Source organism: Salmo trutta, chromosome 16 (assembly GCF_901001165.1).
Source record: "Salmo trutta chromosome 16, fSalTru1.1, whole genome shotgun sequence".
NCBI classification, from domain to species: Eukaryota; Metazoa; Chordata; class Actinopteri; order Salmoniformes; family Salmonidae; genus Salmo; species Salmo trutta.
Window position 1 is genome coordinate 17,935,956 of NC_042972.1, and position 26,719 is coordinate 17,962,674.

The 26,719-nt window shown below is 42.8% G+C and overlaps 2 protein-coding genes and 1 long non-coding RNA gene across 6 annotated transcripts in view; 2 read left to right on the plus strand and 1 right to left on the minus strand.

Moving 5' to 3' along the window:
- LOC115150196 (receptor-type tyrosine-protein phosphatase alpha) overlaps positions 1 to 18,218 on the plus strand; it is a 53,411-nt gene extending 35,193 nt beyond the window's left edge. For 2 of the 4 annotated variants that reach the window (XM_029693204.1, XM_029693206.1), the window contains 17 exons: positions 398 to 471; positions 1,055 to 1,191; positions 1,578 to 1,668; positions 2,485 to 2,561; positions 3,828 to 3,864; positions 4,026 to 4,123; positions 4,453 to 4,608; positions 4,974 to 5,140; positions 5,523 to 5,658; positions 6,818 to 6,967; positions 7,327 to 7,420; positions 7,540 to 7,616; positions 9,550 to 9,684; positions 10,418 to 10,543; positions 10,961 to 11,112; positions 11,268 to 11,403; positions 15,422 to 18,218. In XM_029693204.1, coding sequence (XP_029549064.1) covers positions 398 to 471; positions 1,055 to 1,191; positions 1,578 to 1,668; positions 2,485 to 2,561; positions 3,828 to 3,864; positions 4,026 to 4,123; positions 4,453 to 4,608; positions 4,974 to 5,140; positions 5,523 to 5,658; positions 6,818 to 6,967; positions 7,327 to 7,420; positions 7,540 to 7,616; positions 9,550 to 9,684; positions 10,418 to 10,543; positions 10,961 to 11,112; positions 11,268 to 11,403; positions 15,422 to 15,496 — 1,918 coding nt within the window. In that variant the 3' untranslated portion in view covers positions 15,497 to 18,218. The remainder of the gene's footprint in view (positions 1 to 397; positions 472 to 1,054; positions 1,192 to 1,577; positions 1,669 to 2,484; positions 2,562 to 3,827; positions 3,865 to 4,025; positions 4,124 to 4,452; positions 4,609 to 4,973; positions 5,141 to 5,522; positions 5,659 to 6,817; positions 6,968 to 7,326; positions 7,421 to 7,539; positions 7,617 to 9,549; positions 9,685 to 10,417; positions 10,544 to 10,960; positions 11,113 to 11,267; positions 11,404 to 15,421) is intronic. The other 2 variants (XM_029693205.1, XM_029693207.1) reach the window with 2 other exon arrangements.
- Positions 18,219 to 19,307: 1,089 nt separating this feature from the next.
- LOC115150198 (uncharacterized) lies at positions 19,308 to 20,234 on the minus strand. Its single transcript, XR_003867066.1, has 3 exons — positions 20,165 to 20,234; positions 19,855 to 20,072; positions 19,308 to 19,636 (listed from the first exon to the last, which is right to left on the minus strand). It is a non-coding gene; the product is annotated as an uncharacterized LOC115150198 (long non-coding RNA).
- A 3,430-nt stretch (positions 20,235 to 23,664) lies between these two features.
- LOC115150200 (progonadoliberin-2-like) lies at positions 23,665 to 26,326 on the plus strand. Its single transcript, XM_029693212.1, has 4 exons — positions 23,665 to 23,880; positions 24,788 to 24,933; positions 25,042 to 25,125; positions 26,061 to 26,326. Exons 2-4 carry the CDS (start codon positions 24,796 to 24,798, stop codon positions 26,097 to 26,099), a joined length of 261 nt encoding a protein of 86 aa, XP_029549072.1. The 5' UTR covers positions 23,665 to 23,880; positions 24,788 to 24,795; the 3' UTR covers positions 26,100 to 26,326.
- The last annotated feature ends 393 nt before the right edge of the window (positions 26,327 to 26,719 follow it).

The following is a 26,719-nucleotide window of genomic DNA, read 5'->3' on the forward strand; positions in this document are numbered from 1 at the left end:
GTAAAAAATGCTTGTTTTGTCCAAAAAGAAACACATACTACGTTTTGCTATGGTGCGCCATAATGAATACATCCTTGGTTTTCTGCCTGACAGAAGTGTCTTCAGCCTCATCTCAGGCTGGCATATTAAAACTGAAAAGAAAAGTGTGTAGAGCTATACAATATTGAGACATGAGACCCACGTAAAATGCTAACTGTCTTGTACACCCAAACCTACTCACACAATTCATTACAGTTTTCCGAAGGGCAGAGCAGGAAATGGCTTGCTTGTCACCTTTCATACACTCACACCCTATTGAGGACAGTATTGATGAACTAAGTGTTACAGAAGTTACCATGGCAATGGCAGTGTGTGTCATTCTGGATATATCTATTCATGCATGTCGTGTGATTGACAGGTTTAAGAAGTACAAGCAGGCCGGCAGCCATTCCAACTCCTTCAGGCTGACCAACGGAAGATCAGATGATACAGGTAAAATCACTGTAGCTGTGTGAACACACGTTTTGCCTGTGGTGGTACACTTACAGGGACTTGTAATCTATATCATAGCCAGCTTTCTGCATTGTTCTCTGTTTGGATAAGATCGCATTGGTTTTGTAGTCATTTACTGGTTCTCGGCCTATGCTGTTGTTCCATATGATGACTTGTGGTTCAGTAGCAGTGTTGGATTGGTTTACAGCGCCCCCTTGTGGGCTTTTGTTACAGAACAGACAGTCAGTTTGGAGACATTGCGTGTGCAGATTGGAATGTAATGTTTAGGACATGTAATATATTTTTCTACAGTGTATTGATTTAGTTTATAATCATTGGTTGGTGAATGTGTCACTATCTGGCTCTTACAACAGGTTTTTCTTATTGTATTTTACTGTAAAAATTATTGAAATACTATTTGTATAGTGTATATAATTAATTGTATTTGTATAATTTTTTTGTTGGCAGTGTCACAACAATAAGGGTTTATGTCTATCTTTCTGTCTCTGTCTATCTCCTCCCATTCCTTCCCTCCTGTCTTTCCTCTCCCTCTTCCCTTCCTTCCTGCTTCCTGCTCTCGCAGAGCTCCAGAGTGTGCCACTATTGGCCCGCTCACCCAGCACCAACAGGAAGTACCCTCCCCTTGTTGTCGACAAGCTGGAGGAGGAGATGAATCGTCGCATGGCTGACGACAACAAGCTCTTCCGGGAGGAGTTCAACGTATGAAGTCCTTATGCACGCACATATATATTATATATATACATATACTCTCACGCGTACACACACATTTACATTTATACACACACATTTTAGTCATCTATGGGCCACATCAGGACAATGGGCAGATTGTACTTGCAACTAGAACCCTCTATGTTTGTGATTCTTTCTACTGACTCAGATTGGAGAGGTACTACCTTACACAGAGCCTAGGGCTGTGTTCCAATACTTCCTAATTCCTTTTGCTGTTCTTTCCTTATTTGCTTTATTTTCATGTCCAGCTGGGCTGGTTTTGGGAATAAGAATATCACCCATAGAAACACGCATCACTGGGCATTCATCTAATATCACTGTTACCTGTCTGTGTGTCTAATGCTCTCTGTGTCCAGGCGCTGCCGGTGTGTCCCATTCAGGCGTCGTGCGACGCAGCCTCTAAGGAGGAGAACAAGGACAAGAACCGATACGTCAACATCCTGCCATGTGAGTCCCCGACATGGCGCTAAAGCCTGATTCAACCTTTGGGAACGCGCTGTGCTAGCTTGTATGTTTCCTTTCCAGAATCTATGGCGGATGCGTAACCGCGCCAGTATAGCTTGGCTTGGATCGGTTTGGCCCAATAGTCTGAATCGGGCACTAGTCTGTCATACTACTCTTCCTGGAACAGACTTTAAATGAGCTACATGTAATATATATATTTTTTTTTAAGGATACTGCTTAATAATGCCTAACATCTCATAGTGGCTTCTTACCATTTGCAAAGACGTAATACAGACGTAATACTTTCAGAAGAAAGTTATTTGTTTCTGTTCATTTTGAGCCTGTAATCGAACCCACATATGCTGACACTCCAGATACTCAACTAGTCTAAAGAAGGCCAGTTTTATTGCTTCTTTAATCAGAACCACAGTTTTCAGCTGTGCTAACATAATTGCAAAAGTGTTTTCTAATGATCAATTAGCCTTTTAAAATGATAAAATTGGATTAGCTAACACAACATGCCATTGGAACACAGGAGTGATGGTTGCTGATAATGGGCCTCTACACCTATGTTGATATTCCATTAAAAATCAGCCGTTTCCAGCTACAATAGTCATTTACAACATTAGCAATGTCTATACTGTATTTCTGATCAATTTGATGTTATTTTAATGGACAAAAAATGTGCTTTTCTTAATAAAAAAAAAACAAGAACATTTCTAAGTGACCCCAAACTTTTGAGCGGTAGTATAAATGTTACATGTAGCTCCTTTAAAACAGGCTGGTCATTCAGCTAATCAAGGTTCTGTTGTGTTTCAGATGATCACTCCAGGGTGCATTTGTCATCACTAGAGGGAGTTCCAGACTCCGACTTCATCAACGCATCCTTCATCAATGTGAGTGACGCCACAAGTCTTTTTCATCACTCTCGCTCTCTCTCCCTCCCTCTCTCCTTTGTTCTTTCTCTCTTTTTTTACAAAATGAAAATAATATTTCATTTGTAGAACGCAGGTCCCACGCTAAATGCACATGAAGTAGAAACAACATCAATACATCAAAAAGTAGAGTAACATCAATGATACATCAGAACATTACCTAACAATGCATGACCTGGTCATTAAACATCGATGATACAGCAGAACATTACCTAACAATGCATGACCTGGTCATTAAACATCGATGATACAGCAGAACATTACCTAACAATGCATGACCTGGTCATTAAACATCGATGATACAGCAGAACATTACCTAACAATGCATGACCTGGTCATTAAACATTGATGATACAGCAGAACATTACCTAACAATTCAAGACATGGTCATTAAACATCAATGATAAAGCAGAACATTACCCAACAATTCAAGACCTGGTCATTAAACATTGATGATACAGCAGAACATTACCCAACAATTCAAGACCTGGTCATTAAACATTGATGATACAGCAGAACATTACCCAACAATTCAAGACCTGGTCATTAAACATCGATGATACAGCAGAACATTACCCAACAATTCAAGACCTGGTCATTAAACATCGATGATACAGCAGAACATTACCCAACAATTCAAGACCTGGTCATTAAACATCGATGATACAGCAGAACATTACCCAACAATTCAAGACCTGGTCATTAAACATCGATGATACAGCAGAACATTACCTAACAATGCAAGACCTGATCATTGCTATACTTTATTTACTTCGCCACCATGGCATTTTTTGCCTTTACCTCCCTTATCTCACATCATTTGCTCACATTGTATATAGTCTTATTTTTTTCTACTGCATCATTGATTGTATGTTGTTTTACTCCATGTGTAACTCTGTGTTGTTGTGTGTGTCGAACTGCTTTGCTTTATCTTGGCCAGGTCGCAATTGTAAATGAGAACTTGTTCTCAACTTGCCTACCTGGTTAAATAAAGGTGAAAAAAAATTAGACATGAATGATACAGTAGAACATTATCTAACAATGCAAGACCTGATCATTAGACATGAATGATACAGTAGAACATTATCTAACAATGCAAGACCTGGTCATGAAACATCAATGATACAGCAGAACATTATCTAACATTACAGACACAGTCATTAAACCTATTCAGCGATCAAACATTTTTCTCACACTCTTCCTCTTCTGCCTTCCTCTTGTTCACAGGGGTACCAAGAGAAGAACAAGTTCATTGCAGCTCAAGGTAAAGAGGCTACTCTAGCCACTGGGATAGGCTAATGTGGTGATTGCCATGTTAATATGACATCATATTTCATTGCCTGTGCAAACATACAGGAACGTATTAAATCAATGATGATAATAAACAGTGGATTATAATATATCTTCTCTCTCCTTCTTTCTCAGGGCCAAAGGAGGAGACAGTGAACGACTTCTGGAGAATGATCTGGGAACAAAACACAGCCACCATCGTCATGGTGACCAACCTGAAGGAAAGAAAAGAGGTAGGGGAGAAGGAGGGAAGAGCGGGGGAGGGGTGACAACAGGTGTGTTCAGGAAGGTGGAAGGTTCAGAATTTTGCAGATAGAAAGTTCATTAAAACAATTGACACAACTGCCTACTCAACATGAAATGCATTTAAAATATGTTCTTCACAGTACAAAATCTGTTGGAACTGTTGTGTGATGTTCCACCCTTCTGAACAGACCTCTACTAGGTCTTTCATAGTATTTGCTATATGACGATGATTAGGTATGTTCAGCATGTCAAGTTTGCAATGTGAAAAGGCATATGAGTGTACGACTATGAGTGTTTGTTTCTTTTCATTTGAAAGAAATCCATACAGCGGCAATCTCTCTGTGTGTCTCAGTGTAAGTGTGCCCAGTACTGGCCAGACCAGGGCTGCTGGACCTACGGCAACATCCGGGTCTCTGTGGAGGACATGATGGTGCTGGTGGACTACACCATCCGCAAGTTCTGCATCCAACAGGTACCCTGCTCTTCCCTTTTCCTCTCTCCTTCTCCTGTCTTTTCTGGACTTGTCTTCTCACATCTTTCTCCTCAGGGACTGTTCTCTTTCTCCTCCCTTTTTCTTGTCTTGTTTTCTCCTCTCACCACACCATCTATCAAACCCATGTGATATGGATGTACACCAAGCATATACACTATTGAAGGTTATTCTTAGCAGCTCATGTGAAAATGTAAAAACAAAAAATCATTTGAAGATAACATTAGTCTTGAATAATACTCCAAAACAGTTAATCTATTGGTGTCTCTACATCTACACCTCTCTCTCTCTCTCTCTATCTCTCTCTCTCTATCTCTCTCTATCTATCTCGCTATCTATCTATCTAGGTGGGGGATGTGGGGGGTAAGAAGCCTCAGCGGCTGGTGACCCAGTTCCACTTCACCAGCTGGCCAGACTTTGGCGTCCCCTTCACGCCCATCGGCATGCTCAAGTTCCTCAAGAAGGTCAAGACCTGCAACCCCCAGTACGCTGGCCCCATCGTGGTCCACTGCAGGTGAGTGTGTTTACATTTGACATTTTAGTCATTTAGCAGATGCTCTTATCCAGAGCGACTTACAGTAGTGAATGCATACATTTCATACAATTTCATACATATCATACTTTTTATTTTTTTTCTGTGCTGGCCCCCCGTGGGAATCGAACCCACAACCCTGGTGTTGCAAACACCACGCTCTACCAACTGAGCTACAGTTATTAGTGTAGGTGGTTCTGTGACGCTTAGATCCCAAGCTAATGCCTAGGTTTAAGCTTGGTGGGCTAACACGCCCTAGGTTTAGTCACATACCACATACCATCTTTATGTGCGTGCTCTTTTCTGACTCTCTCTCTCTCTCTCTCTCTCCGTCTGTCTGTCTCTCCCCCTCTGTCTGTGTCAGTGCGGGGGTGGGGAGGACAGGTACCTTCATAGTGATAGATGCCATGTTGGACATGATGAACACCGAGAGAAAGGTGGACGTCTTTGGCTTTGTCACACGTATCAGAGCCCAACGCTGCCAAATGGTCCAGACAGACGTAAGTTGAACTGACCGCAACAAGCACTAACCACAACATTACCCTGACCCAAACCAGTACTCATTATTACCCTGACCCAAACCAGTACTCATTATTACCCTGACCCAAACCAGTACTCATTATTACCCCGACCCAAACCAGTACTCATTATTACCCCGACCCAAACCAGTACTCATTATTACCCCGACCCAAACCAGTACTCATTATTACCCCGACCCAAACCAGTACTCATTATTACCCCGACCCAAACCAGTACTCATTATTACCCCGACCCAAACCAGTACTCATTATTACCCCGACCCAAACCAGTACTCATTATTACCCCGACCCAAACCAGTACTCATTATTACCCTGACCCAAACCAGTACTCATTATTACCCCGACCCAAACCAGTACTCATTATTACCCCGACCCAAACCAGTACTCATTATTACCCCGACCCAAACCAGTACTCATTATTACCCCGACCCAAACCAGTACTCATTATTTCCCCGACCCAAACCAGTACTCATTATTTCCCCGACCCAAACCGGTACTCATTATTACCACGACCCAAACCAGTACTCATTAGTACCCTGGACCCAAACCAAACCACTACTCATTAGTACCCTGGACCCAAACCAAACCACTACTCATTAGTACCCTGGACCCAAACCAATCCACTACTCATTAGTACCCTGGCCAACACAAGACCACAAGGTACTCAGACTGCAACAAAATCGCATAACATTATAACCCTGACTAACACAAGACCACAACAAGATCACATAACATTATTACCCTGACCTGACTAAGACCACATTACCTTGACCTGAAATAGATCACACACTCATAGCAATATACTATATGAACAGGTTTCCATTCAAATCTCAATACTGGCAGTGTTCAGGGTATGTGGTTATTTCCCGTTTATGTTGTCATCTGACTCCTCTTCTGGATGTATGATATGGGCATCACAAGTGCACTTAAAGTCTTAGCGATTTCTCTCTCACCCACTCTCTATTCCCCCCTACCCCCCTCTTTCTTTCTCATCCCCCCTCTTTCTCCTCCCCTCTCTCTTTCACTCTTCTCCCCCCTCTCTCTTCTCCACCCTCTCTCTTCCCCCACTCTCTCTCTCTCTTTCCTCCCCTCTCTCTATTCCCCCTCCCTCTCTCCACAGATGCAATACGTGTTCATCTTCCAGGCCATGCTGGAGCACTATCTGTATGGGGACACCGAGCTGGAGGTGACCTCCCTGGAGTCCCACCTGGCCAAGCTCTACGCCCCCTCCACCACCGCCGGCTGTGGGGGCATGGAAGCGGAGTTCAAGGTGATTTAGTTTGCCTGGTACAATGGAACTAATGGAATAGTCCCAAAAGTACAAAGCACAAGCTTAAGCAAGCTCACTTCAGCTACGCTTAGATGTTTGACAGCCTATCCGTTTGACTCTGGATCATATTTATTTGGCACCAAGCAGAAGAAATTGATACATTGAAACAGGGAGGGACTACCTGAAAATGCTTGTTTTTGTTTTCCTTGCAGCATGTTTTGCTTTGGTGTGAACCAATGAATATGACCCAGGTCTAAACCATTGAAGTAGCACTGTGAGAACTAAATTGTTAGGTTTTTTTAGATGTGTTTTTTCCCTGAGTATGAGAGCCCAGCCTGTGGTTTTGTCTCCCCACACAGAAGCTGACTTCCATCAAGATCCAGAACGACAAGATGAGAACAGGCAACCTGCCAGCTAACATGAAGAAGAACCGAGTTCTCCAGATCATCCCGTGTGAGTCACGGCTCCAAACCTCCCTAAACTAATCCCTAGGCTTTAGCTCAGCAGATTAATGCAGTCTGGTATTCAAACCTAGTCGGTCACATAACACATAACTTGTTGGTGTCTCGTAGATGAGTTCAACAGAGTGATCATCCCAGTCAAGAGAGGGGAGGAGAACACGGACTATGTCAACGCCTCCTTCATTGACGTGAGTAGACGAAACAACTGTGAAACCGACACCAGATTATGGCTCACTTCACCTGTGTTATGAGTGTTTTTAAAATGAGACAAATTAACAAACCGTTAGCACCGATACAAGTTCGTCGTCACATAAAAGGTGAAAAGATAGTCCCGTGTGACTCAGTTGGTACAGCGTGGCGCTTGCAATGCCAGGGTTGTGGGTTTGATTCCCATGGGGGACCAGTACGAAGATGTATGCACTCACTACTGTAAGTTGCTCTGGATAAGAGCATCTGCTAAATGACTCAAATGTCAATGTAAGGAGATGCCTATCAGGAGATATGATAGTGAGGATACAGTAGAGACCTTTGGGAAGGGTAGACCCCTTGTGTACAAAAACATCCAACTACAGACATCTACACAACACAGGAGATGAGTCTAATACGGGCAGAAATGGACCCTACAGTGGTTGTTGTGTGTATGTCTAAGCTGGCGCATGTGTGTGCCTATGTACAGTACCAGTCAAAAGTTTGGACACACCTACTTATTCAAGGTTTTTCTTCATTTTACATTGTAGAATAATAGTGAAGATATCATAACTATGAAATAACACATGGAATCGTGTAGTGACCAAAAAAGTGTTTAGCAGATGTTATTGCGGGTGTAGAGAAATGCTTGGCAATCTATCAACCAGCTTCACCTGGAATGCTTTCCCAACAGTCTTGAAGGAGTACCCACATTTTCTGAGCACTTGTTGGCTGCTTTTCCTTCACTCTGCGGTCCAACTCATCCCAAACCATCTCAATTGGGTTGATGTCGGGTGGTTGTGGAGGCCAGGTCATCTGATGCAGCACTCATCACTCTCCTTCTTGGTCAAATAGCCCTTACACAGCCTGGAGGTGTTTCGGGTCATTGTCCTGTTGAAAAACAAATGATAGTCCCACTAAGCGCAAACCAGATGGGATGGCGTATCGCTGCAGAATGCTGTGGTAGCCATGCTGGTTAAGTATGCCTTGAATTCTAAATAAATCACTGACAGTGTCACCAGCAAAGCACCATCACACCTCCTCCTCCATGCTTCACAGTGGGAATCACACATGCGGAGATCATCCATTCACCTACTATGCGTCTCACAAAAACACGGCGGTTGGAACCAAAAATCTAATGTCCATTGCTCGTGTTTCTTGGCCCAAACAAGTCTCTTCTTCTTATCGGTGTCCTTTAGTAGTCGTTTCTTTGCAGCAATTTGACCCTGAAGGCCTTATTCACGCAGTCTCCTCTGAACAGTTGATGTTGAGATGTGTCTGTTACTTGAACTCTGTGATGGATTTATTTGGGCTGCAATTTCTGAGGCTGGTAACTAATGAACTTATCTTCTGCAGCAGAGGTAACTCTGGGTCTTCCTTTCCTGTGGCGGTCCTCATGAGAGCCAGTTTCATCATAGCACTTGATGATCTTTCAACTGCACTTGAAGAAACTTTCAAAGTTCTTAAATGAATGATGGACTGTTGTTTTTCTTTGCTTATTTGAGCTGTTCTTGCCATAATATGGACTTGGCATTTTACCAAATAGGGCTATCTTCTGTATATCACCCCTACCATGTCACAACACAACTGATTGGCTCAGTTGAGAAGGAAAGAAATTCCACAGATTAACTTTTAACAAGGCACACCTGTTAATTGAAATGCATTCCAGGTGACTACCTCATGAAGCTGGTTGAGATAATGCCATGAGTGTGCATTGCTGTCATTAAGGCAAAGGGTGGTTACTTTGAAGTATCTCAAATATAAAATGCATTTGTTTAACACTTTTCTTTGGTTACTACAATATTCCATGTGTTATTTAATAGTTTTGATGTCTTCACTAGTATTCTACAATGTAGAAAATAATAGTAAAAATAAAGAAAAACCTGGTGTGTGTGTGTGTGTATCTCTGCGTATCTCTACCTGTGTCTGGTCCAGGGGTACCGTCAGAAGGACTCGTACATGGCCAGCCAGGGCCCGCTGCAGCACACCATCGAAGACTTCTGGAGGATGATCTGGGAGTGGAGGAGCTGCTCCATAGTCATGCTCACTGAGCTGGAGGAGAGAGGACAGGTACAGAGGGATGGAGGGAGGACACAACAGAGAGACAACATGTGGAGAGGGATGGAGGAAGAAGATAGAGAGGACAGGTTGAGAGGTGTGAGAGGGAGGATGGAGGCCATAGGAAGGAGGCGATGGGCAGAAAGGAGAGAGCGCAGTGAAGGATGGGGGCCATTGAACTAATCTGACGACAGTGTGTTCGCTAAGCTCAGTCATGCTAGTAAAATATGTTATTACTGAGAACAATGATTGGAAGAGAAACGTCTCCTTATTGGTCTGTTTCCTGGTTCTGTCACGTGATTAGAGGATCATTCTCTGTTAGTTGAAATACTTCCTGGAGCTGATTGCAGTGTGCCATCAGATCTTTGTCTCTCTCTCTTTGTTTATCTTTGGGAAAGGGAAAGGGGATACCTAGTCAGTTGTACAACTGAATGCATTCAACTGAAATGTGTCTTCCGCATTTAACCCAACCCTTCTGAGTCAGAGAGGTGCGGAGGGCTGCCTTAATCGACATCCACGTCTTCAGCACCCAGGGAACAGTGGGTTAACTGCTTTGCTCAGGGGCAGAAGGACAGATCTTGACCTTGTCAGCTCAGGGATTCGATCCAGCAGCCTTTCTGTTACTGGCCCAACACTCCTACCCGCCAGGCTACCTTTGTCTGTCTGTCTGCGAGTGTCTGTCTGTCACTAATCTCTACCTCTCTCTATCTACCTCACTCTTGCTCTCCTGCCCCTCTCTCTGTAGGAGAAGTGTGCCCAGTACTGGCCCGGTGATGGGGTGATGGTGTGTGGGGACATCTCCATCGAGCTGAAGAAGGAGGAGGAGAGTGAGAGCTACACTGTTAGAGACCTCCTGGTCACCAACAACAGGGTGAGGACAGAGGCCGCCTCAAAAAACACTAGCAGTCAACATAACCCATTCAAAACTCTACGCATGCACGCTCGCACGCACCCCAATCAAATGTCAACTAGATTTGATTAGTCACTTCTATGCGTCTTCAGTGTGTGTTTCTATGTGTGGGCAGCGTTTACCCATAAATCATAATTTGAGAACCAATAACTACCAAAATAAAAACTAGACAGTCAGGAAGAATCAAACATTTAAAAAAATGGCATGGCTTGGGTCCGTCATTGATTTTTGTAATAATATTTGAGTCACTCAGATAGCCTAGCGGGGTAGTGGCAGTCTTATGCTAACTTTGCAACCGCTGCTGAAAATATCCCTTTGGCAAACACTGGTGTTGGGCGTGTCTTTTCCTGTCTTACTCTTTCCTTTCTCACTCTTTAGGAGAACAAGGCTCGTACGGTGAGACAGTTTCATTTCCATGGCTGGCCAGAAGTGGGCATTCCCAGTGACGGGAAGGGCATGATCAACATCATTGCTGCGGTCCAGAAGCAGCAGCAACAATCTGGCAACCACCCAATCACTGTCCACTGCAGGTAACCTACACCTAACATTTTAACAATTTATCATATCTTGTGTGTGCCTAACCACAGCTAACGTGTGTGTGTGTGTGTGTGTGTGTGTGTGTGTGTGTGTGTGTGTGTGTGTGTGTGTGTGTGTGTGTGTGTGTGTGTGTGTGTGTGTGTGTCAGTGCGGGCGCGGGGAGGACGGGGACCTTCTGTGCCCTGAGCACGGTCCTGGAGCGGGTGAAAGCTGAGGCCATCCTGGACGTCTTCCAGACCGTCAAGAGCCTCCGGCTGCAGAGACCCCACATGGTGCAGACACTGGTGAGGACACGCTATGTTACACGACACCGACATACATGATGCAGACTGTTACACTACTGTTACACTATCTCAAATGGATGTTGCAGTTTCACCAATTAAGGATTCCAGCTTTAATGCTATGCGTTATAATAATGCAATTATTCAACCTGAGTTTAGCCAACTGTACAATGCATGGGATGCACATGATGCAATTACGAGTTACAAGCTTAAGAACTCGCATTGAATAAATATGCCTTCCTGTATTTTGGAAATTTGACAGTTATTTCGATCAGTGCCAATTGCTCACACTAAATGTCACAAATATGGAAAGTATTGTGAAAACGGTGCTGACTAAAGTTTCTACCTAGAGCTCAACCAATGTTTTTTGGGGTCAGGTACCGTTTTTTTTGGGTGGGGACAAAACGTAGTGATACCGAAATATCTGCCGATATACTGTTTTACAGCAGGGAAATGAAAAATTGTAATTTTCCCACACTGAATTCTCATAAATTCAGAACAGCGATTACTCACCTCGAAATGGACGAAGATCTTTTCTTTAATGAGTCTTCTCTGAGACCAGGCCCAAATCTCTGTCATTCGCTTGAAGAAAAGACAGAAATATACCCCGAGATCAGGGTGCCTAGACCACCTTTACTCCACATACAGAGATGCATACAAAGCTCTCCCCCGCTCTCCATTTGGCAAATCTGACCATAATTATAACCTCCTGATTCTTGCTTACAAGCAAAAACTAAATCAGGAAGTACCAGTGACTCGCTCAATACAGAAGTGGTCAGATAACACAGATGATACTTTACAGGACTGTTTTGCTAGCACCGACTGGAATATGTTCTGGGATTCATCCAAAGGCATTGAGAAGAATACCACCTCAGTCACCGGCTTCATCAATAAGTGCATTGATGACGTCGTCCCCACAGTGACCGTACGCACATATCCCAACCAGAAGCAATGGATTACAGGCAACATCTGCACCGAGCTAAAGGCTAGAGCTGACGCTTTCAAGTAGCGGGACACTAATCTGGACGCTTTATAAGATATCCCGCTATGCCCTCAAACGAACCATCAAATAGTGTCAATACAGGACTAAGATTGAATCCTACTACACTGGCTCTGACGCTCGTCGGATGTGGCAGGGCTTGTAAACTATTACGAACTACAAAGAGAAACCCAGCTGCGAGCTGCCCAGTGTCGCGAGCCTACCTCCATTGCCAAGCTACCTGCCATCCAGGACCTATATACTAGGCGGTGTCAGAGGAAGGCCCCAACAAATGTCAAAGACATCTCTCTGCTACCGCACGGCAAGCAGTACCGGACTGCCAAGTCTAGGTCCAAAAGGCTCCTTAAAACTTCTTAAGGACAGACGTTCCGCTAGCGCCTCACCAATATCCAATGGTAGAGCGTGGCGCGAAATACAAATACCTCAAAAATGCAATAACTTCAATTGCTCAAACATATGACTATTTTACACCATTTTAAAGACAAGACTCTCGTTAATCTAACCACATTGTCCGATTTCAAAAAGGCTTTACAACGAAGCAAAACATTAGATTATGTCAGCAGAGTACCCTGCCAAAAATTATCACACAGCCATTTTCAAAGCAAGCATATATGTCACAAAAACCAAAACCACAGCTAAATGCAGCACTAACCTTTGATGATCTTCATCAGATGACACTCCTAGGACATTATGTTATACAATACATGCATGTTTTGTTCAATCAAGTTCATATTTATATAAAAAAAACAGCTTTTTACATTAGCATGTGATGTTCAGAACTAGCATACCCACCGCAAACTTCCGGTGAATTTACTAAATTACTCATTATAAACGTTGACAAAATACATAACAATTATTTTAAGAATTATAGATACAGAACTCCTTTATGCAATCGCGGTGTCAGATTTTAAAATAGCTTTTCGGGCTAAAGCACATTTTGCAATATTCTGAGTACATAGCCTGGCCATCACGGCTAGCTAATTTGACACCCACCAAGTTTGGGACAACCTAAACTCAGAATTACTATTAGAAAAATTGGATTACCTTTGCTGTTCTTCGTCAGAATGCACTCCCAGGACTTCTACTTCAACAACAAATGTTGTTTTGGTTCCAAATAATCTATAGTTATATCCAAATACCTCCGTTTTGTTCGTGCGTTCAGGTCACTATCCGAAGGGTGACGCGCGAGCGCATTTCGTGACAAAAAAAACAAAATATTCCATTACCGTACTTCAAAGCATGTCAAACGCTGTTTAAAATCAATTTTTATGCTATTTTTCTCATACAATAGCGATAATATTCCAACCGGGCGACGTTGTATTCATTCAAAGGCAGAAAGAAAAAAATGGAGAATTCTCGTGAACGCGCCTCTGTCTCACTGTTCCCAGGCTGACCACTAACAAATTCTCCTGCTGTTCTTCGCCCAGAGACAGCAGACACCCCATTCCACTTTCTGGCGCCTTCTGAGAGCCAATGGAAGCCTTAGAAAATGTCACGTTACAGCACAGATGCTGTATTTTCGATAGAGATGCTACAGAAGGACAACAAATTGTCAGACAGGGCACTTCCTGTATGGAATCTTCTCAGGTTTTGGCTTGCCATATGAGTTCTGTTATACTCACAGACACCATTCAAACAGTTTTAGAAACTTTAGGGTGTTTTCTATCCAAATCTACTAATTATATGCATATTCTAGTTTCTGGGCAGGAGTAGTAACCAGATTAAATCGGGTACGTTTTTTTATCCGGCGGTGAAAATACTGCCCCCTATCCCAAACAGGTTAACAGCTTCTACACCCAAGCCATAAGACTGCAGAACAAGTAATCAAATGGCCACCTGGACTATTTACATTGACACCCCCCCCCCCCCCCTTTTGTTTTTGGACTCGCTGTTTGTTATCTATGCATAGTCACTTTAACCCTACCTACATGTACAAATTATCTAGACTAACCTCTACCCCCAGACATTGACTCGGTACCGGTACCCCCTGTATATAGCCTTATTTTATTGTTACTTTTTATAGCATTTTTTACTTTATTTTATTTAGTAAATATTTTCTCTCTCTTGAACTGCATTGTTGTTTAAAGGATTGTAAGTAAGCATTTCACGGTAAGGTTGTATTCGGCGCATGTAACAAATAACATTTGATTTGAAAAGAGCAATTGTCCAATAACTATTCTTCAAATGTTGATTTCATACATTGTGACCAGAGCGATATCGACAGTTTTTTTTCACCTAGTCGGCTTGGGGATTCAAACCAGCGGCCTTTCGGTTACTGGCTCAACGCTCTTAAGCGCTAGGCTACCTGCAAATTTTTTTATTTAAGCTTTATTTATCTAGGCAATTCTTATTTACAATGACGGCCTACCCCGGCCAAACCCGGACGACGCTGGGCCAATTGTGTGCCGCCCTATGGGACTCAAAATCACGGCCGGTTGAGATACAGCCTGGAATCGAACCAGGATCTGTAGTGACGCCTCTAGCACTGAGATGCAGTACCTTAGACCGCTGCGCCACTCGGGAGCCCAATAATGACACGTCATGAGAATGTCGCAAGTGTTCAGATAAGCATGAGATTCCCTTTATTCATCCTATTCATTGAATATCGGTTTAATTATGGGCCGATACCGATATCGCGGTAAACGGACAATATCGACCAACAATATAGGTTTGACTCCATTTCTACCATACCAGCTTTGTTGTCAACAACAAATGTAAACACAAACAAGATTGTATGAACTCATCAACGAGCTCTTGACTCACCACGTCAGAAACTCACCTCTGTCCACGTTTTCTTTTTCCCCCATATTTCTTTCCTCTTTATGTGATCACCGCCATATAAGATACTTTAGTGTGTGTGTTCACATACACAATTTTCTCTACTGTCTTTTTGGACAGCATTTAAAACAACTTTTTCAGTGACTTTTGCAATTCCATTTGTGTGCAAATGAATTGATCTTGTTTGTATATTTAGTAGTATCCTTTTTAATCATCATTGTGATGTTCTCCTCTCTGTTTTAGGAGCAGTACGAGTTCTGCTACAAAGTGGTCCAGGAGTATATTGATGCCTTTTCTGACTATGCCAACTTCAAGTAGGGACAGACCCACACAGGGGACGGACATCGATATACAGTCATAAAAACAAAGCAAACACACGTGTACCCAACGGAAGCAAAGAAACTGGTCATGGCTTAGATGACTGGACAGCCTGTGTGCTAGAAGGAGAATGGAAGGGAAGTCTTGTGACAGAGCAAAGTGCAGCGCTGCAGTGTACCGGAGGGAGGGAGTAAATATCAGAGATGCCTTCTTGAATATTTTGTAATATTGATCTTGTTAATACGGCCCCCTTGTCCCAATCTTGCCCCATCCAGACATCCCCCAATCATGTACATATACTTAGCCTGTCACATTTTGTTGTTTTGTTTTTAAGACCTTTTTTGCTGCAATTTTAGGGTGACATTTATAATGTATTTTATTGGTTTATATAAATATATGAATATAAATCAGACACTTTAGAGGCTTATGTAAAAAATTGAGAATTGAGGGAATGATGTTGGTGTTTTTTTTTATCTCTTGTCTTTAGTTTTTTACGGTTAAGTGACTGAGACTTACGTGGTTGATGGCTTCATCTGATTCAGGCTGCAGCTTAAAGCTGATAGGTCAACCTCGGAGGAATAGATTTACACAGCCAATCAGAATTCTTCTGTTCACACGAACGCACACACGCTACAGCTGGCCAGCAGCACATCCAGAATTGGCCACGAGGGCTTTGCTAATCACATGGTCCAAACTCTTTCGACTAGTTTTCCGTTGAGTTCACAGTTCACACAGAGGTCAAGGAATCATGGCAGGACTAAGGGCGTAGCTAGCCACATATCTCCAACACATTGTGGCTTTGCTGTGTTTGTGTTCAAGGACCTAGGAAACGGTGTAATTTAGATGGTCTTGCACATGCTGGGCATCACAGTGGATTATATGTGTGTAGAACGTTTAGGGAAGTTGAAGATTCCCGTACTGAAAATAAATAAAATATCAAACGTCAAATATATTGAAATGTAAGGAGCGTGTTGAAGATTTGGCCAGCAATGCTTTCAAAATAGCCTTTGCATAATAATAATGACGAGTATGAGGTCGACATGTTGCCACAATATAATTATTCTTTCAGAATGACCCTGTATAAAACTGTCGATTTTGGGTGTATGTCCATATATCTCAACATATAGTAACCATTACTGTGCATTTCCTATCCTTTGTTGCATCATGGAAATGAACCAATTCTTATGTATGTTTTCATATATTTAATTGCTTACAGTTGGAATGGGGGAAAACATTTCCTATCTATTATTTACGTGTCATTCCATTTACTTGTGTGTAATCTATTGGGTATATTTCTTTTCGGTATAGGTTGGTTGAGAAGATGGCGTCAAAATGTGAAGACCCCCTCTCTGTTTTTCAACTGGGGCCTGTTCAGGGTGATGAAACATTACAGAATGTTCAGATAGAAATGTATTGTGTAGAACATATATGGTTGTCATATAGAACAGAAATTGTCAGCTCTTCATTATATTTCTATCTGCACCATTTAGAATGTCTATCTGTTAGTGTTTTATTGAAATATAATTCAACGCCGATGAAATAGAATTCTACTCCGATGTCACATACTGAGAATTTGTTGTACTTTAATGCTGTTGCTTTGATACTCCCACCCTCAAATGGATAAACTGTTAATTTTAATGTTGAAATGTGTGACATGATGGAATGTTTGCAGTGATTTTTTTTTTCTCTTCAGAATGGCTGCCTATAAGGACAGCTTGGCTAGAAACACATGCTATGGGTTTGTGGATGAGGCCACCCTCGGGCGTACCACAGTCTTTAGTTGAGATTGTAATAAAAGATAAATGATGTCAGTTAGCTAGCAACAAGGTTGAGGTCAATTCCATCTCTGCTTGGTCAACTCAGGAAATGACTTAAAGTTGTCGGGGGGTGGGGGTTCCTGTACGGATTCTTTCAATGTATGTACAGTTCATTTCAGTTTGTCTACTTAGTTGGTTGAGTGCAAATGGAATTGACCCCGCCGCTGGTCCGTTAGCCAATCACAGCTACTAATTGGCCTCAAAGGATTGTAATAAACAGAATGTGCGCATGCGTAAGAGATTCTCACCCACTTCGCAACAAACCCAACCACCCCACTCACTTGACATCTGCAAGGTTTGAGTGTATGAAGGGTAACTGACGTGAGGTTTTAGCTGTCAATTGTGATCGGGGATTATTGGTCAATTATAAAAGCTGCCATTTTGATCCCAGTTTCTTCATTGGTCTGTGGAGTTGACAGCACAGGAGGCTGCTGATGGGAGGACGGCTCATAATAATGGCCGGAATGGAGCAAATGGAATGGCATCAAACACATGGAAACCATGTATTTGATACCATCCCCCCAATTCCGCTCCAGCCATTCCCACGAGCCCGTCCTCCCCAATTTAGGTGCCACCAACCTCCTGTGGTTGATGGGTATACTAGAGAGCCATGAAGATCTGCCAAACCTAGTTGATACCAAATGCATTCTCTTATACACAGATGGCCCTATTTGTCCGGTCATAAAGGTTCAGCATTGTTTTGTCATTAGGACATAAGGAAAGCCCAGTCTGTAGAAAAATACCTGCACAACTCCTACTGTTCAGGAGTTGGAATGGATTGCTTTAGCTTCTCCCTTTTCTATATTTTTATAGGTCGAAAGGAAGGAGCACAATCCAACTCTGTCATGATTGAATCATATGGGATCAGGAAATTAGAAATAGTCTCTGAAACTCCACAAAAAAAAGCACCAGTATTGACAAATTGTTGTTATTGTTGATTGTTCGAATGCTTGTACAATTTGCATCAAAATAAAAATCAGCACCGGTGATGCGAAGGCCAGATGGGTAACATGACCCTGAGATAGTAATTCACTTGGCAACGGGTTGCAAAATTATTTTTAAATGGTTTTTTTTTAATCCTGTTTGAAGAATTCTAGGTGGGAGGATTCCCTCGCAGCTTATTCCCTTCTGATTACAGGATTTCTGAAAAAAAAACAGATTTTTGTCTTTAAAGAAAAATATTTTGCAACCTTTGTGAAGAGGCCTTTTTAAAGACTCTGGTTATGGCCTCTAGTTCTGACTAGTTCTATTAGGTTAAACCACAGGACATAGCTGGCTAGGTAGAGATCTTCAAACCGGATCTCACACTTAGACCAGTCACTTAAAAAAATACTGTCAACGTCATTTCAGACCGTGTTCCATTCCAAAGCATCTCAAATGCTCGTGTGCCATTTTATTTTCCTTCCTGGATGTTTGGTTGTGTTGGATCTTTGTAATCATCAGGGTGGGCGTTGGTGTGGAGAGGAGAGGCTTTAACTCTTCTTTTGAGCCAGAAGGTTTGCTGAATGTAATCACCTGTCCCCCACGACACTGTGCCAACCCCTAATGACTTAAGGCTTTACTCTAGAAAGTGCCTCACGGGTTGATTTATATGGAAAATATGTTCACTGCAACTCTCCCTCATTTGAGTTGATTGAGTGTAGGTGTATAGACTCTTGGTAAACCAGTATCATCCTACAGATTAGTACATCTATTTGGCCCCTTCCCACTACTATTTTGGAGCCTCTGTACAAAGCCCTAAAACCGTAGCTGACGCCTGGCTTTGTAACACTGAGACCAAGATCAGGGCCTTTTATTATCCTGTTCAAGTTTATGATCCACCAGCCTCCTTTCCATTTCATGCTGTAATGCCAGGTTCCATTCCAATCAAACTCCATTGCTTTGTTTTGAACCAGCTTTGTCTTGGCTCCATGTCTTCATTCCATTCCACTGAAGTACTGGACCCTTGACTATTCCTTCATTATGTCCCCTAGTCAGGTCCTCTACCTAACCTTCACCCACTATAGTGGGTAAAATACATTGCCCTGAGTTATTCCAACCACAAATCACAATGACATTGTTTACTGGTTATTACAGAGGACAGCCAGGTGCATCCGGGCCCTTGTTCCACACCCCTGCTGGCTGCCGATAGAAATGTGATGCAACACCCCAGTAATGTAATGTCCCTGTCTGAGCAACAGGGCACACCTTTCTTCAGAGATGGAGAAAGAGAGCGAGACAGACTGGAGGAGTGGGGCTTCTTAGGGTTCAACCAGTCTCTCTGTCTCTCCCACCTCTAAACCTGTCTCTCCCAGCCTTAAACCAGTCTCTCGTGCCCCGAAACCTGTCTCTCTCTAGCGACCCCACCTCTTAAACCTGTCTCTCTCTGGCGACCCCACCTCTTAAAAATGTCTCTCTCTGGCGACCCCACCTCTTAAACCTGTCTCTCTGGCGACCCCACCTCTTAAACCTGTCTCTCTGGCGACCCCACCTCTTAAACCTGTCTCTCTGGCAACCCCATCTCTTAAACCTGTCTCTCTCTGGCGACCCCACCTCTTAAACCTGTCTCTCTCTAGCGACCCCACCTCTTAAACCTGTCTCTCTCTGGCGACCCCACCTCTTAAAAATGTCTCTCTCTGGCGACCCCACCTCTTAAACCTGTCTCTCTGGCGACCCCACCTCTTAAACCTGTCTCTCTGGCAACCCCATCTCTTAAACCTGTCTCTCTCTGGCGACCCCACCTCTTAAACCTGTCTCTCTGGCGACCCCACCTCTTAAACCTGTCTCTCTGGCGACCCCATCTCTTAAACCTGTCTCTCTCTGGCGACCCCACCTCTTAAACCTGTCTCTCTGGCGACCCCACCTCTTAAACCTGTCTCTCTCCTCCTGATCCTGTTTAGCTGTCCCTTGGATGTCTGTCTGTGTCTGTCTGTCTGCCTCTGCCTGTCTCTCTTTCTCTGTCGGTCTGTCTGTCTCTCTCTCTCTCTCTCTCGCTCTCTCTCTCTCTCTCGCTCTCCTTTCTTTTTCTTTCTTTCCTTCCCTTAACTTGTTTCCTTCCTCTCTTGTTCAATTTGCCCCTTGGGCTGGTTTTGTCTCATCGATAACCGGTCACTGCCCCACTCCCTTCTGTACATAATGTAGGGTTATTTATATTTAATTCCTGTCTGCTGCCTTGCTTTTTTTTTTTTTTTGCTTTTTTTAAGAGAATGTACATGAGCTGTACTGGGACAATTTAGAAATGTATTCGATTTTTTGTTTTTCTTGCAATTTTTTTTATTTGTTATTATTATTGTCTTAAGAAAATCCTATTTTTTATTTGCATCTGTTTTATTTTCTAGTATTTTATTAAAATGTTGAATATATGTATATATAATTATATATATGATAAAATTATATATAATTATATAATGCCAAATGGCCTTTCTAAGCAAGATATTGTTTAAACCTAATAAAATGCTTGAGATGTTGTGTTATTTGTTTGTTAGCTACAGCATTATCTGGTGAAATTTGCAGTAGTTACAAATGTTCTGTGGTAACACCAATCCCAACATCAATACTATAATCTTCAATACTGGAATTGAACCAAGTCCTCTAACCTGCATTCTGTTCAGTAGGGCAATCCACAGCCAAACCTAATGGAAAATGGAAATCTGTGTTTTGATAAGTAATGTTACAGGCCGCTCCCCTTTTAAATTACATTTCTACACGTTTTCTCCCTACTGAACACAACCCTGTTCTGAGACTATTTACACTGCATGATGATGATTATGTGCCCCAATGCACATCCAGGTCATGTACTGTTATTGAGTGTTTGTCTGGACTGGCTTTTCAGTTAAGAGTTTAACCCTTACCCTCAATCAAATTTCTCTTTTTTTTATATATTTTTTTATTAAACCTTTATTTAATTAGGCAAGTCAGTTAAGAACAAATTCTTATTTACAATGATGGCCTACCAAGAGGCAAAAGGCCTCCTGTGGGGACGGGGGCTGGGATTAAAAATATAGGACAAAACACACATTACATTACACACTGCAGCAGGGGTTGTGGTGGAATGTGTGTGAAGCCATATGTTTATTTGTATTTGAACTTTATAGTAGTCCATAATAGTTGAGGCTGCTGAGGGGAAGACTTCACCTAATAATAGCTGGAACAGAGTGAATGGAATGGCATCAAATACATGGAAACCATGTGTTTTATGTATTTGATACCATTCCGCTTAATCCATTACCACGAGCCCATCCTCCCAAATTAAGTTGCCACCAACCTTCTGTGGTCCATAACCAGATAATACATTATCTAGAATCTACAGCTTGGAGTAAACACTTGATTGAAGCTACTCCTGCAGGAATGGGAGGATTCTGGACCTGGAAGCAGAGGCGTCATGCCCACAGGGGCACGTGCCCCCTCATATTTTTATACAGGAAAATCTATGTTTTGTTTTTGTTTCTCTCTAATACTACTAGCCACCTAGCACTTTTATGATGTTGGCTTTAGCAAGCCCAGATAGGTTCCCAATCTCCTAACCTCATAACTAGCTACCAAGCAGCCATTTCATGCTATCAAGTTAGAGTAGCTAGCTTGTCTATTTTAGCTGGCATGCCTGCTGGCAAGCAATTACTAAATGTATTGAATAAGACTCACATTCCTTTCCATCTCTTACCCAGATTTTAGCAGAGATGCAAAGAATCATATTTATTTTCTTTAAAAAGATAACCACCAGCCAGTAGGATAGACAGCTCGAGGTATGCTTAGATATGCAGAAAAAGAAACATATAAGCATACTGATTATGGCTCTAGGTTGCAGGAAGAAAAAAAATTCAGGTGTTAGAACATTTCCAAATTCTCCAACTTCCACCACCCAGCTATCCTTACGTACTTTGTGCCCCCACAGATTTTTGGGGTGCGTGACGCCCCTTCCTGGAAGGCCACTCTCAGTGCAGGATTTTGTTCCAGCAATAACACACCTGATCCAACTAAACATGGTCTAATCTGAAGATCAGGATTAGTGATTAGCTAAATCAGGTGTATTAGCGCTGGGCTGGAACAAAAGCCTGCACACCCTGCTATAGCTCTCTCCAGGAGTGGAATTGTCCATCTCTGCGAGATCCAACTTGACGGTCCCACACCCTTGATAAGGTCCAAGGCCCCTATTCACATCTTCTAAGAGTAGCAGTGCTGATCTAGGATCAGGTCCCCCCTCTTCATTATGGTTAAAAAGGCAAAACTCATCCTAGATTAACTGATCCTACATTCTACTCTAAGAAGTTTTGTGTAGCCCAAGTTCTCCGCTTCCGTTGGCGGGCTGCATCTCAGGAAGGTTTGGCACGCGAGATGAATTCTCCTCTGTGACTCATGCAGCGCTCTGTCATGTCCTCCTGCTTCCTGCGCCCTCCTCGCGCTGGCAGCCCCGTGTCAGTCAGCAGATTAACTAAGTCAACGGCGAGAAGACATGCTGTCAATCAACCGCCAGATAGGAACTCCCTATGCATTTTAAACATGGAAATTTGCCAGTCCCCAATTGATACCCCCTCACCCAAGCCAAAAGGCCTGTCAGACTGGAATTAAGAGAGATGGTGGTGGCTGGTGTGTTTGCCCGTGCTCGTGTTTGCTTGTCATCCGGTGTCCCCATGGTCAAAGTGTTCTGACGGTCACTCGGGTGTGATGGAGGGTGCGAGACAGGCCACTGCACCACTTTAAGCAGGGGCAAATACAGAGGAAATGAGATTTGGCCTTGGTCAGTGATCCTCAACCCCCGGGCTGCTGACCAACAGTGGATCCTGGAATGTTGTTGACCGGTCCCACAGACTGTTAACGAAATTACAGTTCTCAAGTGCTAGTTGTAGGTGTCCCTCTAAGCAGGAAGGACAACCGGTTGCCAGTCCCTGGTAAAGTAAGGACCGTAGCTTGCCGGTCCCTGATATAACAAGGTTGAGAAACATTGAAGATTCAATGTGTTCAATCTTTGTTAGTTTCAGGTTTTGTCAGGTTGTCTATGGGTCCTCCACAGTTCTGAAATCTCAATGCAACTGACAAAATCTGAACCAGTCCAGTTGAAATTTTTCTTCCAATACATTTTTCCATGAACAGAACTGGATTCATCCATCCACATGATGTTTATAGTAAACCATGTCAACCTATTGATTTTGGTGGCTGGGAGCAGGGTGGCTGGGGAGTGTAATGGAAGGGTACAGACAGGATGAACATCCCAGGGGAGGTCAGGACTATTTAGAGATGATAATTGGAATTGAGTGGATCTTACGCACACCCCGCGTCCCTTAACACCTCTGAGCAGACCGCTGGGAGGGAAAGGAGCAATGGGGGCGAGGTGAGGTAGGGTGAGGGAGGGAGGTGGCGGGGGGCATTTGAGTTGGGGACATAAATTGAGGAGGAAGAGGAGGCTTCAGAGATATCATCAGAGAGCAGCTCTACAACACTCATCGTCGCCTCGGGAAAGTGATTTGACACTGAGTTGCTGTATACCAACAGGTTAGAAATTAATAGAAGTGAACAGTGCACATAGACAGACTTGGTGGACATCAACAGTGATAACCGATTCCATACAACAAGTATTATCAGACAGGATCTAAGGTAAGGATTGCTATGATTTTTGCTATTGGGTATCAATGGGTTAAAAAGTGAGCTCTTTGAGAGAATTTTTGCATTTGCTTTAGGTTTTATGCTTTCCATGAAGTATACATTAAACCCATAGACAGCTACATTTTTTTGGTTCCATTGTATGGTGGCAGTACCAGTATATATTTTGGAATTAGATCTTTAAAAAAAAAACTAAAATTACGCTTAACATGCTCTTTATTTTCAAGCCTGCCTTTCTAAGTGGAATCTTGAGAAGAAATTACCACAACAATTGCCTATGAGAAACGGATTTTTGAAACCCACTGTAAACGTACTGTTTTTGTTTGTGGAGATTTTTTTCCCTGTGTATAAATATTATTAATGTATTGCATTAAATATTTATCCTGCATAAAATTAAGTTATGAGCTGCCCACAAAAAAAATGTAAGGCTTGTTGTTAAGGCTTTTTGCTGTTTGCTTCTCCAATCGTGCCTCTTCACCAAGATTTGAATAATTATCCTCATTTGCTTGGCAGATCAGACGCCGCCATCGCACTTCTAACACCAATGTAGCGACCGTGTAGCAGTAGGTACGGCCACAGGGGATGTTCAACCCCAGTTGTCTAACCCCAAGGCAAGCATAATCTCCCTAGGCAGTCGGTTGCCTCCCACAATGTGCTACTGTTGCCTAGGGTCGGGTTTACGAGACTAAGGCAAGCATGCAGTCCCAAGAGAATTAACTCCCTTGAGAGCTCTAGGGTCATCACAGTATTCTCCCCCTTCTCGCACTTTCTCTCGTTCCCGTGGCCTGAATTGTATAACGATCCCCCATCCCTCCCTTTCTTTCCTTGTGAAAGGTGTGCAAGCCTGACAGGTGTCTCATGCTCTCTTACCCATACCCTCCCTCTCATTACATCTCTCCAGCTCCAGTGATGGTGAGTGTGGCTAGGCTGGTGTTGATGCTGGGGCTGCTGCTGTGTCTGGGAGCCCAGCTGTCCTCCTCCCAACACTGGTCCCATGGCTGGTACCCAGGAGGCAAGCGGGAACTGGACTCATTTACCACCTCTGAGGTGGGTCACAGTACTACAATCACAATGACTCAAATGGATATTATGCATGTGTAAAATACACAGTAGCCATTTGTGTCACCATCATTCTATTATCTCTCTCTCTCTCAGATTTCAGAGGAGATTAAACTCTGTGAGGCAGGAGAATGCAGCTACCTGAGACCACAGCGAAGGAACATCCTTAGGAACATTCTTGTGAGTGCAGGGGCACCCTTACGAAAAAATATTGCAGTCAGAGTGCAGTATAACTGCAGTTAGAGTGCAGTATAACTGCAGTATGCAGCAAATACTACATCTAAAATAACACCGTTTTTTTTACTGCAGTAATTTTGCAAAGTAACTGCAGTTAGAGTGCAATATAACACTGCAGTTATTCTGCATCCAAAATAACACAGTCGACTGCAGTTGCTGCACTTTTACTGCAGTTTCAAAACTGCAATTTATTTGTGTAAGAGCAGTAGTACATTAATGTAATGATAATGTATCAGGTGGCATTCACATAGGCCAGGGATACAGTACCTCAAATCTGAGCCTGGAAGGCCGGAATACTGCTAGTTTAATTTTCACTGATTGGCCACTCAGAGCCTGACAGCCATGTTCCGTAGCCAACCGTTGTTGAACATTGCAGATTTTAATCCTTATTCAATGTGTCAGAGAGGCATGTTTGTTGTACGTAATGTATTTCTATCTGAACATTGCATAATAATATGTTTCATTGTCACATACTTCGGATAGGTGCAGTTAAATGTGTTGTTTTCCAGGGTCAGCCATAGTAGTACTGCACCCCTGGAGCAAATTAGGGCTAAGTGCCTTGTTCAAGGGCATATGGACATATTTTTCACCTTAACTGCTCAGGTATTTTAACCAGTGACCTTTCAGTTACTGGTCCAATGCTCTAACTAACCGCTAGGCTACCTGCCACCCTTTAATGTTGTGCCCTGCTGAATGCAGCACTGGTGTCCCAGGTCTAAATCAGTCCCTGGTTAAAGGAGAAGAATAAAAGCCCACTTGTGTGTGAGCATATGAGTGTATTGTATCTACATGTGTTACAAGCAAGCTGCATAGAGGTGGAAATGGGGGGGGGGGGATATATTGCACCTGTAATTCATATGGTGTTACTCTCATTGCAGTTGGATGCCCTGGCCAGAGAATTTGAGAAGATAAAGTAACCAATCAACTGAAGCTGACTTAAATCCTTTCTTGTCTATCTGTTTATTTCAAATTACCTCTATTCTAATCTTATGTCCTTTGATCCAATTTTATGGTTTATCAATTTTGATAATAATGTCGCATCCCTCCTTTACCCTTGCACCCTCTTTATTGTCCGTTTAGACTCAATTACAGATGTAACATCATGCACATTCCATTTCCTGTAATAAAGTATCTATTTTGTTATTAATGTCTTCATCTTTGTCCTCTTCATTTAATTTCATCCAAAGAAACAATAGGTATAGAAATATACTGAACAAAAATATAAACGTTTAAAGCAAAGTGTTGGTCCCATGTTTCATGCCAAGATAATCCATCCACCTGACAGGTGTGGCATATCAAGAAGCTGATTAAACAGCGTTACACAGGTGCACCTTGTGCTTGGGACAATAAAAGTCCACTCTAAAATGTGCCGTTTTGTCACACATCACAATGCTAGAGATGTAATTGGCATGCTGAAGGTCCACCAGAGCTGTTCCCAGAAAATGTCATGTTCATATCTCCACTATTTTGAGGTGCTGAGGAGTATTTCTGTCTGTAATAAAGCCCTCTTGTGGGGAAAAAATCATCCTGATTCGCT

What these genes read in the sequence shown, in the direction of transcription:
- LOC115150200 (XM_029693212.1), top strand. Translation starts at nt 24,796, where the DNA reads ATGGTGAGTGTGGCTAGGCTGGTGTTGATGCTGGGGCTGCTGCTGTGT. An exon ending in ACTCATTTACCACCTCTGAG is followed by an intron (nt 24,934 to 25,041) that starts GTGGGTCACAGT and finishes TCTCTCTCTCAG; the next exon opens with ATTTCAGAGGAGATTAAACT. An exon ending in ACATCCTTAGGAACATTCTT is followed by an intron (nt 25,126 to 26,060) that starts GTGAGTGCAGGG and finishes CTCTCATTGCAG; the next exon opens with TTGGATGCCCTGGCCAGAGA.